At 55.0% G+C, this 12781-nt stretch overlaps 1 protein-coding gene and 1 long non-coding RNA gene across 2 annotated transcripts in view; one reads left to right on the top strand and one right to left on the bottom strand.

The window, feature by feature from the left end:
- The window catches only part of RCSD1 (RCSD domain containing 1), a gene marked incomplete at its 5' end in the record, with an annotated part of 17667 nt that extends 12586 nt beyond the window's left edge, over positions 1-5081 (top strand). The window contains 3 exons of the mRNA XM_077761763.1: positions 91-797; positions 3033-3156; positions 4929-5081. Of these exons, the coding sequence (XP_077617889.1) occupies positions 91-797; positions 3033-3156; positions 4929-5081 (984 nt within the window). The remainder of the gene's footprint in view (positions 1-90; positions 798-3032; positions 3157-4928) is intronic.
- Positions 5082-6147: 1066 nt separating this feature from the next.
- LOC144229706 (uncharacterized) overlaps positions 6148-12781 on the bottom strand; it is a 7212-nt gene continuing 578 nt past the window's right edge. The window contains exon 2 of the long non-coding RNA XR_013334565.1: positions 6148-6548. This is a non-coding gene — a long non-coding RNA (uncharacterized LOC144229706). The remainder of the gene's footprint in view (positions 6549-12781) is intronic.

Genomic DNA, 12781 nt, shown 5'->3' with positions numbered 1-12781 from the left:
CAGGGTATCTCCTGGGAAGTCAAATGACCTTTGACAGCCTCTGGGCCTCCTTACAGGCTGTGGGTGATGTTTCTCTGTGCGTTCCCCCAGGTGCGGACGAGGGGCTCAATAAAAAGGCGCCCCCCCTCCAGGCGGTTCCGAAGGTCTCAGTCGGACTGTGGGGACCTGGGAGGCTTCAGGGCCCCCGAGTCTTCCCAGGAGAATGGTGCCAAGGAAGAGAATGGGGATGACGTGTTCCCAGCCAAGAGCAAGGCCCCGGGGTCCCCGCTGCCCAGCGAGGGGCCGGCAGGGGAGCTGGGGTCCCAGGAGAAGCCGCCTCTGAGGAGGCCGTCCAGCAGGACCGAGAAGCAGGAGGAGAAGGGCCGGGCCCCGGAGGACGCCCAGCACCCCCAGGAGGTCGTGGGGGGCTCTGACGAGGAGGCGGCTCAGCCGGCCCAGGAGGCCGCCAACGGGCGCGGGAGCCCCACAGAGGAGAAAGCAGCCGGAGCGCAGCCGGAGGAGCCTGCGGAGGTGAAGGAGGAGGGGGCAGGAAATGGAGAGGATGAGCCGGGGCCGAGGAGCCCAGACACCACGCCGCTGGCGGGGGAGGCGCCCGGGGAGGCCCCGCCCAGCCCCCCTGGGGGAGCAGAGGGCGAGCAGGGGAAGGCCGAGGAGGGGGCCGTTCCAGAGCCAGGCTGTAGCCCCAGCGAGGCCCCCGAGACCGAGNGGCGGGGCGGGCGGGGCTGCTCACACTCCTGGAGAACGGGCGCACGCGTGCAGGAGCACAGGCACTGGGCGGAGACGGGCCGTTGCAGATGGTGAGGGGACAGTCTCGTGCTGTCTCCGCCTTCCTGCCCACTCGGAGGTCTGTTGTGCTCTGGGTGCGTGTGGAGACTGAGGCAGGGCCCTGGACTCAGACATGAAGGGTCCGTCAGCTCAGGCGAGCGCGCGCTGAAGAAGGCGGCGGGGGGCAGGGGGTTCTCCCGGGGAAGCGCAGAGCTCAAGCAGAGGAGAAACCGCGTGCACGTGTGTGTGTAGACCATCTGCTCCTGGCTAAGCATCTACTACCTCCCCTCCTGTATTCGTCTCCCGGGGCTGCCGTAGCAAATCACCACAGGCTTGGGAACTTAAGTCCATAGAACTGTATTTTCCCACAGTTCTGGAGGTGTGGGCAGTGTTGGCTCCCGCTGGAGGCTCGGGGGGCGCCCTGTCCTGTGCCCGTCCCCTAGCTTCTGATGGCCGCTGGCAACCCCGGGGCCCCTCCTGGCCTCTCCCAGCATCTGGCAGCCGTGAGCAATCCTCAGCTTTCCCCGGCTTCTAGACACGTCACTCTGATCTCTGCTTCTGTCCTCACGTGGTCTTGCCTGGCTCTGTGCGTCCCCAAACCTCCTCCTCTCTCTCAGAAGGACACTGGTCACTGGCCGTAGGACCCACCCTAAATCCACCTTTAATTACATCAGCAAAGATCCCAGTTTCAAGTAAGGCCGCGTTCGCAGGCACTGGGGGCTGGGACCGGACGTGTCCTTGGGTACGCGGCCCGCTGTGCCTGCCGCCCCCTGACCCACGGCTCCTGGTGCACGAAGCCCGGACCCTCCGTGAGCCCTGCGTGAGGGGCAGCTGCTCTCAGGCGTCCCTGCTCCTTCCCTCACTGTGCTTTAGCCACGTCAGTGGTTATTTTGTTCTTCACTAGACCAAGCTCACTCCCGCTCAGAGCGCTGTCCCGGCTGTCATCCACCTGGGACCCTCCCACCCACCCCTCGGATGTCCCTCGGGCGCATCTTGACCACTTGGCCACCCTCACCCGCTATTCCACTCTGCCATCAGGGTGCACAGCACTGTTTGATACGCTCTTATTTATTTTCTCATCATCTCTTTCTACTTTTCCCCCCTCACTGATTCCCAGCACTTGCTTCTGAACCCAGAACATTGTAGCTCTTAAAAAATATATTTGTTGAATGAACAAATCAATTTTTAGAAGTGAGAAAACTGCTTGATGCAAAAGAAATAGCCTTGAATGACACCAGTAGACACATAAGAGGGATTGATGTGTTTGGGGGCGGGAGGACTCACCAGGGACCCTCGCCTTATTCCCACTCAAACTAGGCTGGAGAGAAGAAGGCATGAGTCCCAGAGGCTCTTGAGGCGGGACTGAGCGTCCGCGGCTGGGCTGTCAGATAAAGATGCTTCACGTTTCTCCACCACCATCTGTTCTAGATGCAGGATCTGGTCCTGTCAGCCGGGGATCGTCACCGGGTGTCCAGAAGCAAACACATGCCTCAGATCCTCACTTCCTTTTTTTTTTTTTAATGCTTATTCATTTTGAGAGAGAGTGTGTGTAAGCACAGGAGGGGCAGAGAGAGAGGGACGGAGGGTCCAAAGCAGGCTCCACGCTGACAGCAGAGAGCCTGATGCAGGGCTCGAACTCATGAACAGTGAGGTCATGAACTAAACCAAAGGCGGACACCCAGGCGCTCCCCGCACATCCTCACTTCTTTTTGACAGTGAGGCCACTGAGTCCACGGGCTCACCTGCCCATGGCTGCTACATCTTATTTTCGGGCCCGGAGGCGGCCGTCTTACCAGGAGAGCTTCCCGTCTCGCTGGCAGCATCTTCTGGTCTTGAAGGGTTAGGAAGTCACCTCGGGGGAAGAGCTTCAGGGAGTCTCAGGTAGAGGTTTCCTGCAGGAACTCTGGGCACTTTGGCTCAGGCTCACCTGGAACCTCTCGGGTCACCTGCGTACCCCCCGTCGGACAGCCCTGGCCAGGGAGCCGAGGCCCGCACCCGCAGGAGCACTCTTCTTCCAGACCAGAGCCTGGGTCGCAGAGAGTAGCCCCCCACCCCCCCGCACCTCTCCATCCTTTCCCCTCCTGACCTGTTGCCGAGGCACAACACTTTGACCCTTCATCCCACCCCCTGGTTTTAGACAGGAGGGAGCAGAGGTTCCAAGAGGGGACATGAGTTGTCCAAGGTCACCGAGCTCAGTGTTGACACGACGGACACCAGCTCTAGTCATCAGAGTGCTCCCCGTCACGCCGCATCTCTGCGCGTCGCAGGTTCCTTATCCTGGGAGGCCCCTTGACTCCCACCCTCGCTTCTCCCTCAGTAACGATGACAGAGAAGACAGAGTTCGTGAACAGCACCCACAGGCATTGGGGCCCTCCGGGGCGGCAGCACTCGGTGAGGCACAGAGGACGGAGCGACCCCTCTGAGACAGCGGGGAGAGGCCGCCTCCGTAGGCCCGAGGCCCCAGCTCTGTGGAGGCTTAGCTGCCTGTGACACAGCCCCTCACGAGTATTTTAACACTTGGTGCTTAAAGAATGAGCTGTTCTGGGACCTTCCGTCCTGGAGCAGGCCGGCTGCATCCGAGCACAGCACTCGGGATTGTGTTGCTGGGAGAGTGCCCCAGAACGAGGGCGCTGAGCCCCATCGACTCCCACCCTGAGCCCACGGAGCACGTGTTCCCAGACGCTCAGTCCGGACGCGGTGCCGCACAGGGCCCGCAGGCGATGCCAGAGGTAAACGTACCCAGCGGCGACACCCAAGACAGTCGACAGCACTTAAGACTTCGTAGGGCCGGCGGGAAGTGCGGCTTCCTGACTGCCTGGCTCTGCTGCTCTTCCCAGGCGCTCCCCTGGGTTTCTCAGTGTTTGGACTGAAAATTCCTTCTCCCTCAGCTGAGGAGATACCACCTGCCCCTGGGCCTCCCCTGCCCGTATAACCTGCTAACTTGTCCCTCCCGGTCAAGTGGGCGGGTCTCTGAGCCTCAGTTCTTGGCCTGTGTCTCTGCACTTCTCTTGGGAACACACTCCTCCGCTTTCCCTCTTCAGCCCTGCCCTCAGCCTCCAACCTGTTCTACACTGAGCACCCAGGGCGGGCGCAGGGACCTGGCCCGTGGCCAGCACCTCAGTGCTACCCTGCACCTTCATCGCCCTCATTTTATTTATTATTTTTCTAAAATTAAAAAAAATTATTTTAGAGAACACACACGAGTGGGGGAGAGAGGCAGAGGGAAAGAGAATCTTAAGCAGGCTCCTCACTGGGGCTCGATCCCACAACCCTGGGGTCATGACCTGAGCCGAAATCAAGAGTCGGGTGCTCAACCGACTGAGCCACCTGGGCGCCCCCTCACTGCCCCCTTCCCATTGACCTGCTCTCTCTCTTAATCTGCAAAGCTTAACTGTCCCTGCACCTTCTTTGCCACGCCTCCTGCGTGTCATTGGTGGACTTGACAAAGCCATGCCGCCTGGGTCTACTGGGAACTCTTACAGCCCGGCTGAGCCACATCCATCTTCCCAGCTGCCTGGACACCCTCCTCCTGCACCCGTCAGCCTGTTTTCACCCACATTGCTGGTCACCCCTCCCTCGGCGCCTCCCGCTCTGCAAATGACCTCCCCTCCCGGGGGGCTGAAGGGAAGAGCAGCCAGAGCCCTGCCTGCCTCAGACCCTGGGAGCGTGAATCCGGGAACAGGCCCCCCCCCCTTGCTGAGACACACCCCCACCTGCTGTGATCTGGCTTCCCCCCAATACCACTTCCCGGACATTTTTACAGGACACTTGTAGAGTGTGTCTGCAGTTTAGTGAGGGCTTACCCTCGGGATCTCCCCTCCATCCACGTGTTCTGGGTTTCTAGCCCCCCCTCCCTCCAGGCCTGCTCAGCTCCCCACAGCCCCTCCCCTATCCCTCTGTCTCCTCTCGTTTGCTTCCCCTTGTGATCTCGCTTCTCACTAAGAATTGAAGCTCACAGGTGCCACCAAAGACTGGTCATCCCCACCTCCGCCAAGGGGCTGACGCTGGCGACCCGCCCCTGACGCCGCCTCCCTCCCGTCTCTCTGCCAGCACAGGGCCGCCCGGCCAGCCTCCCTCCCGCCTCCCGTCCTGAAGAAGACCCCCACATTCTGTCCTCAGCCCCGGCTCCCACGCTCCGGCTCTGTTTTGTGACTGACCCCTAGGGTTGGACCTCACCTGCAGGCCCCATGTCCCAGCCCCAGCTGGCCGGGCGCCTGGATGCCTGCCAGCCGCCTGCACTCAGGACCGAACCCGTCCTGCCTGCCGTGTCTTCCGGTGTCTTCCGCCTGAACCCCAGATTCCCTTGTTACCCTTAGGCGTTTGTGCTAATGAGGTGCTTCCATTTCTCCCACCTCCCTGCCTCGTCGCTCCCCGGGTCTTGGGGACTTTCCTATTTAGTGCCTTCCACTGTCCCTCCTTGTCCGGCGGCTCTGCTGTGGCCCCAGCGCTGCCCGCCCTTAGCTCTACAATCCCCACCCAGTCCTGATGGAATTCCTGGGCTCCAGACCCAGCCTATACGTTAGCGCCAGATCCATCATCCTGGAAACGCTGTCTCGGTGGCTACTCTCCTCCCCCGAAACCTTTGATTCCACCTGAGAGCACCCCGCTCAGCATGCTGAGTCTTCCCCTTTCCCCCGTGATGGGGCGCACAGCACCCCCCATTCCACAAGGCGCAATGCGTCCTCCATCCCCTGCGCCCACAACTGGGATTTCCTTCACTGCTGCTGGAAATCCTCCCGCCGAACCTCGGCCTTCCATAGGCCCTCCCCGACTGCCCCAGTGCCAAACACCCCCAGAGACCCGGGGCCACCGCACACTCAGCGTAGTGCGTTCCGGGGCCCACAGCGCATGCCACCTGGCGCTTGGGCGCATTCATAAATGCCTCTTTCTCAACCAGAGAACTCCTGGCGGTCAGGCCTGGTGCAGCTCATCCCAGAAGGAGCTAAAACTAGTACTTTTGGATGAATGTTGAATAAATAACTGTTTTCCTGCCCTATTAACTTAAGTATCTGTCTTCTGTTTTCGATTTTTTCCATTCTTTTTGCATTTTATGCCACCAAAGATTTTGGAGCAGTGTAACAGGGAGATGAAACGGAGTGGGAATGAATTTGTAGATAAGAAGCTAGGGCAGGAAGGACGTGGGAAGCCAGGCGTCAAGGAATAGGCAATGTCACCGAATAGTGGAGGGCTCAGGCTCTGGTCCTTGGTTTTGAATCCTGACTCCATGACTTCCTAGCTGTGTGACCTAGTAGAAGTCACTTGACCTTTCTGTGCCTTAATTGCCCCACCTGTAGAACAGAGCTAAAGGAAGTACCTAACTCATACTGTTTTATGAGGAATACACGGGTTGATGCTTGTAAAAACAAACAAAAAAACACTATATCAGGCACATGCCGTTATCGTTACCGTCACTTCTACCGGTGTTACACTTATTGCTGGATCTGGCCTCCCCGCGGAAATCTGCCGAGTGTCAGGATTTCCCACACTCTCTTCCTAACTCATTCTTTCCTCCGCTGTTCACAGGGTGACACTCCTGTCCAGGACACTAAGATGTGAGCAGCTTTGTGCCTAGTGACAAAGCTGCTGGAGACCTCTCTCTAGAAGTAGCAGCAACAGTAGCAGCAGCAAATGCAGCCGTCGCCGAAGCAGAATCCCGCGCAGGGTCGGAGGCAGCCGGAAGACAGAGTGTGTCATTTCCAGGTCTCCACGCCGAACCCTCCCTCGCAGAGACCAGCCGAGGGCAGGAGCCTCGTATCAGCTTGAATTTGTGTCACTGGATGGACCTGGTTAAAAACAAACAAAATTATTTAAAACAATTTACTGTGGTGGCAGCTCCCAGGAACCCCGCTGGTCAAGGGTGGGGCCTGCGTCCCAGCCACACCCACCTGCCCTGCGGCTGACGTCGGAACTGGATTCTGATTTAGCTTATCCAATTTTGTTTGTGTAAAGTGATAGCCTTTGTACTGTTTGGGAGTTTTTGCGATTCGCAGATGTATGTACAAACGAATTCTGGTGGCCGGGAACAGAAGAGCCTCGTGTTGCTGGAAACAAGTCCTGTAAGTTACGAAGACCTTCAATTGCAGCCAGACCCCGAGACCGTCTCTCAGCTTCATCCAAGTTGGAACCGGCCAACCAGTTTTTAAAACCTTGGACTGGAAAGAGATACTTATTGCAGCATTAAAAAATGGGTATCTGTTCCAGCCACGGGAGCTTTTACTTTGGGTAGTTTTCTGGTTGACGGCACACTGGGAGGTGACAGGTCAGCCCTCCCTCTTCCGCCAGGGACGAGGAGGTGGGGCAGGGAGCAAATCTCATGGCGAGGCAGATGTCCTGAGGTTTCACGGCTCTGGGCGCCGCATTGGCTCTGTGCAGAGCGAGGGCACCTTAACCATGCCTGCCCTCTGACTTGTCCTGAGAGGGGGAGATTCGCACTTTCAGAAGGAGATCTTTCTCGCTCAAAGCGGCACGTTTTGAAAGGTGCATAACAAACACATCCTTCCCAGAGTCCCTGGGNGGGAGCAGGGGCCTGACTCCCTGTTCATTGACCAATACCCTGTCCCCTCTTGATGCGCTGCCACCCAAAGATGCCAGTCCAAAGAAGTGATCCTTAGGGTCGGTTCTCAACTCAGATTTGAGTACTTCAGGGTCTCGTCGTGCTAATGAGGTAGGTGGAGCAGCTGTTTTCCTGGGGGTCTGTGAGACCACCTCCTACCCTGACTCAGACACAGTCCTCTGGACAGAGGGCCTTATGTCACTGCTGGGACCTCAAAGTTCTCATCCATGACCGTTTTCCTAATGCCAGAATAGTGTTCATACTCGGGATATATATTTTTTCAAAACTATTTTTAAATACATGCGTCTTCGAAAACTTGTAACATAGTCAAGCCCAATATTAGTTTTATGTTTTAGCAGAATTTTAGATGTGTGTTTCAGTTAATTTGAGGTCTGTTAATGTGTATCTATCCATCCATCCATCCATCCACCCACCCACCCATCCATCCATCTTTCCATCCATCCATGCATCCCTATATCCCTCCCTCCCTCCCTCCCTCCATATCTATCCTTCATCTATCTATCTATCTATCATCTATCAACAGAGATATACAAACAGTTCTATATGGGTTTGTGTTGTTTCTACACACACGCATATTCAAGCCAGAGTTTAGTGAATGTGTGCACGGCTATGAGCATGTGTGTCATAAAGGGAACATCTGCCACTTTCCTTGAAAAAGGAGTGGAACAGAAAGCTCGGGATATAGATGTGAAGATGAGACTTTCTGTCTGGAGCGGCTACACCTTACACTAGCAGGTGAGTAAGGAGCAATGCAATACGACAAGAATGTGACACAGGGAACGGGTGTCATGGGGTCAGAATACCTTCCTATCTGCCCGGTTCCCTATTAGACACATTTCTGGACCTATTTTGTGAGAAAACAGAGGCCCTATTCCCAGAGGTTGTTAGTGATGGGGACCCTTGGCAGGGAGTTCACGACGCGCAGGAGCCTCAGCTCCTGCCGTGGGGCCGGGCCGGCTGTTTATCACTGTCCTTCGCGAAGTGGCTGTGACGATGTGTGGCATTTGCAGATCTGGGATTTCAAAGTTGAGGATCAAAGGGATCCATGCGTGTCTTAGGTGGTGCAAAGTCCTCACCGGGCCGGGAAGATTTTGTCTCCTTCAGGCTTCCCTGAAGAAAGGCTTGAAAGAAAAATGGATTCTGTATCAGCCACAAGGCTAACGAAAGGGGCAGAGTCACTCCCTTGTGCCTTTGTCATCCAGCCGGAACTTCACACTGTCTCTCCTTTCTCCAGAACCGGAGCAAGGGGAAGCCCCGGGGCGCTCTGAAGGGGTGTGCCAGTATTGGGTGGGGGCTGCTCCGCTGCTTCAGCGGCACACAATGGCCAGATGGCCACGAGACGCCCGCGGCCTGGGCACTCCGCGCTGCTCGCCGAGGTCACCGTGAACCGTGCCGGTCTGGGCCTGTGGCCAGTAGGCTAGACGATAAGTACGTGTCCAACAAAAGGAAGGAATTAGTGGACAGGCAACCAGTTCATCATCTTCTTGTGAATAAATACTCTTGGAGTGTAATAATTTCATACAGTTGAATGAATGAGGACCTTCAGTTGCTAATGAAAGAAACCCACTCAAATCGGCTGATGAAAAACAGAAAACTCTGAATCCATCTCCCTCTCTCCCTCTGCCCTTCTCTCTCTCTCTCCAAAATACACCGAATAACGTGAGTTAAAAATCCATGCATAGACCTAATGCAACACTGAAGCAGTATCAGAAACCTCTCATTCTTGGTCTCTGCGTTCCTCTGCGTTGGCCACACTCCCAAGCGGGCTCTTCGCAGCCTGCAAACCAATCGGAAAGAGAGTATTCTTTTCCAATAACACTGGGGGGAAAGCCTGCAAAGGTTTTGTGTGGACGCCTGTGGGTCACATGTTCATACCTGAACTAGTCTTTATGATCGAGGAGATGCAGAGATCAGATTGGCCAGGCCTGGGTCACCTGACACACACACACACACACACCCCCCAACCACCCCCGGCCCCTGCCGGGAGCTAAGGGTCAATCCTGTGCAATCGGCAATGGGAACAACAGGTGTCAAATAGGGCGCTGTTACCTGAAACTATGCTGGGTAGGGCACACACACACGCCAGATGTGTCCAATAGGGAAATCCCAGACACACCAAACTCCTATTCCATCGTTTACTAAAAAATTAAAATTTTTAAAATCAACTTCATGCTCTATGGACCAGGTAAAATAGCATGAAGAGAATGCTCCTGTATGATGTGTGAGCAGGTGACTTCTGAAGATATCAAGACCACTGAGCAAAATGCAAGTGCTACTCAAATAAAATGGAATTTGTCTTCATAAGCCACCAACGGAAGTCAGTCTCCTGATTTCATGGAGTAATGTATTGCTTGTCCAGAGCTAAGCTGGAGCTCCCTGAGGGTGAAGATGCTGTCTGTATTGTTCGTTATGCACAGTGCCTCATGCACTATAGGTGCTCAATAAATATTTGTTAAGTGATGAATGAATAAACTGATTTCAGAGCTGGAGTAGGATTATTTTCAACATCGACTGCCACCCAACACCTCCCTTATCTGATACCAGATGCCGGCAATGTCGTGATCAGCCCCCACTTCACTGGCTTCAGTCTTCTTCCCCAAATAGCATGTCTTGAGAGAGGTAATAGTTTCAGCCTCCTTTGTCACCACACGTTGGGTTGAGTTGGTTCTTGACCTCCTCCCCAGATGGGGTTGAAAGGGAAGAGCAAGGTACTGAAAAGTCTAGGGGCGGAGACTCCCTGACCCCCCGACATTGCCTGGGGTAACCCAGGTCCCGGTCCAGCCCAGGGACATCCTGACCCGAGTGGCGATGGTTGCTGAGAAGACCTTTGTTCCAGCTCTGCCTCAAGTCCCAGGAGAGCTGTGGGAATTGGGAGAGGCCCCGCGGTGGTCAGCGGGGCGGGAGACCGTGGCTCGCAGAGACTCCACAGAGGAGGAGACCACGAGTGTGTTTTATGCCTGTCAGTGAAAAGGGAGCCCCAAGGGCAAATCCACCCACCGCAGAAACAGGAGCAGAAAGACCTCTTATTCCTTCTAATCCTGGCAAGTTGTGGGCTTCTCCGTGGGCGCTGCAACGCCCTGGTCCCGGCACTGCCAGGGAGATGCCCGGAGGGGCCCAGGAAGCAGAAGGAAGGGGGTGAAATGAGCAAGGGTCCCCCTGGGGACTTCAGTAAGTTATGACTCCGGCCTTTCACGGTGTAGTTTCACATAGATATTTGAGAACAGTACTTGAATGTAGGCAAGCCCGTCATGTCCGTTCTCACACTCAACTTCTTTTTTAAAAGAATGAGGGGCTGGATCGCACTTCAAGCAGACCCTTTAACGAGACCCTAGAATGACTGTGCGTGGCTGGCACTCAAAAGAATAGGACCTGCAACGCTAGTCACTCCTGCCGGACTATGTGAGGAAGCCACGGGTGTGGCATGGTGCCAGGCACGTCCTCACTGGGGCTGCCTCTGGAAGCAGCTGGAATGAAAAAGCAAAGGGCCTGCTTTGCGTTGCCTCCGATTCCGTATCTCCTGTCCTGTACCAAACACAAAGAAAGCGTTAAGCCCTCTGTGTTCCTCTGTGATTCCAAGATTCATTAGCCTTATTTTTCTCATTATAAAAGCAATAAGTACATCTCTATTTTAAAAAAAATATGTGGAGGAAAAGAAAAATAAGTAAAAAGTTCTTTAAAATCCCTCTACCTAGAAAACACGTGTTTAGATTTTAATGGATTTTTCTAGTTTGTTAATCTGCATATACACTTTTGCTTTAATTCTTGGTTGTAACAAATTGAGATCTTCCTCTATGTCTTGTATCTTTCTTTTTTGTAACATACGATCATGAACAATCACACTTTTTGCTCATGAAAACTATACACTTGTGTCGTCTTCTGTTCAGCCAATAAGCTCCAGAGCGAGACCAGGTCTGTATAAAACAGAAGGAAAATAAGCGGCACCGGTGGAAATGGTGCTCTGGCTGAAAACGGTTCTTTCACAACCTAGACCTGAGATTTCTATCACCTTCTCAGACCTCAAATCCAGTGAAAACTTTGGAATGAAACCTTTCAGGTGGAGGCAGCTCCAGAGATTCATTTCTGATGATTCAGGGACTGCAAAATTCAGAGGAAGGCATGAGATAAACCTCAGACAAGGAGCCACTGAGGGAAACCACATAGAAACATAGAAATGTTTTTAGTAAAAAGGAGCTGAAGCTGTTATAGGATATTGGACTGGAGTCTGGAAGAAGATGCACATTTGCAAGCAGATTCAAGTTTCTGTTTGGATCAGGACATGACCCGGAGTGGGGAGGCACATCCGCCAGTTCTGACAACCGCGGTGGCCTGAGAGGCAGTGGGTGCCTAGCCTCACCGGCGCACCCCGTCGAAGTCCCGTCCTGTGTGCCTGGTTAGCGGGAAGGTTCCTCCGAAGGGCGGGCCCGTGTGATTAAATTGTGCTCTCATTTCCAAAGACTAACCGCATCACGTCAGAACCGAGCCTGCACCACTCAGGGCTAGACTGGGCCCGAACTCAGAAGCATGCAAACGTTAATTATAAAATAGGAACTTAAGTGCTTTTTAAGGCCATTCGCAGTTTCGAGGCATCAACGCTGACATCATCCCAGGGCGATTCGAATCATCCCTCAACGGACCTACTCGAATCTCACCATCTTCCTCTCATGCATCTGACCCCAAGTCAAAACGTCACCGCCATTCTCAGAAAGCTTTGCTGCCACCAAATCCCTTAAGTAAAATTAAAATACCAGAGCGTGGGGGGGTTCCGAGCTCTCCGAGAACCTCTTTCGAGCCAGTGTCCGTCTAACTTGCTAACGGGCCAAGCCAAGCTCGTCGCCGTAGAATTGCATCAAGAGCCATCGAAGTGGTCGAAGTACAAAAACGGTCATCTCCTTTGACCATATCACGTGATGTCAGGGAATCACCTAAAAATATGGAAAAGGCAGACGCACCGCAGATGCGTCAAGTAACGCTCACACGGGTGAGATGCTGGACACCACTCAGGGCTCCTGACGGAAGAGGGGGGATGGGCCCGTACCGTCTGGATGGAACCGTCCGAAGTCGTCACACAACGTGAGGAACGAGAGAGCAGGCGAGGGAAGCCCCACAATGACCTGGGGCACGGGCATGGGCGGCCCCAGCCTCATCTCCCTGGGAGGAGGGGCGGCGTGGGCCCCGCGACCCCCCAGGGGAGGGCTCCTTCCGCCCCGCGCTCACCCCTGAACCCACCGCACCCCGAACCCATCCTCAAACTACAAAGGAGTTCGAAGCTCTGAAACCTTGGCTCAGTAGGAGGACACCCTGTCTCAGCGACAAGGGGGTGTCGTTAAATAGAGCAAATAGAGGGCTTGGCCGGCTGCGCTCCTGGCCAGGTCCCCCCACTCCGGGGGCGGCGGGACTCTGGGATCGCCACGGGCCAGATTTCGTTATCCTTTTCATCACTAA

Source organism: Crocuta crocuta, unplaced genomic scaffold (genome assembly GCF_008692635.1).
Source record: "Crocuta crocuta isolate KB4526 unplaced genomic scaffold, BGI_CrCroc_1.0 scaffold243, whole genome shotgun sequence".
Lineage (NCBI taxonomy): Eukaryota > Metazoa > Chordata > Mammalia > Carnivora > Hyaenidae > Crocuta > Crocuta crocuta.
The sequence above is the reverse complement of the archived record's forward strand: the minus strand, read 5'-3'. Positions and strand labels throughout refer to the sequence as shown.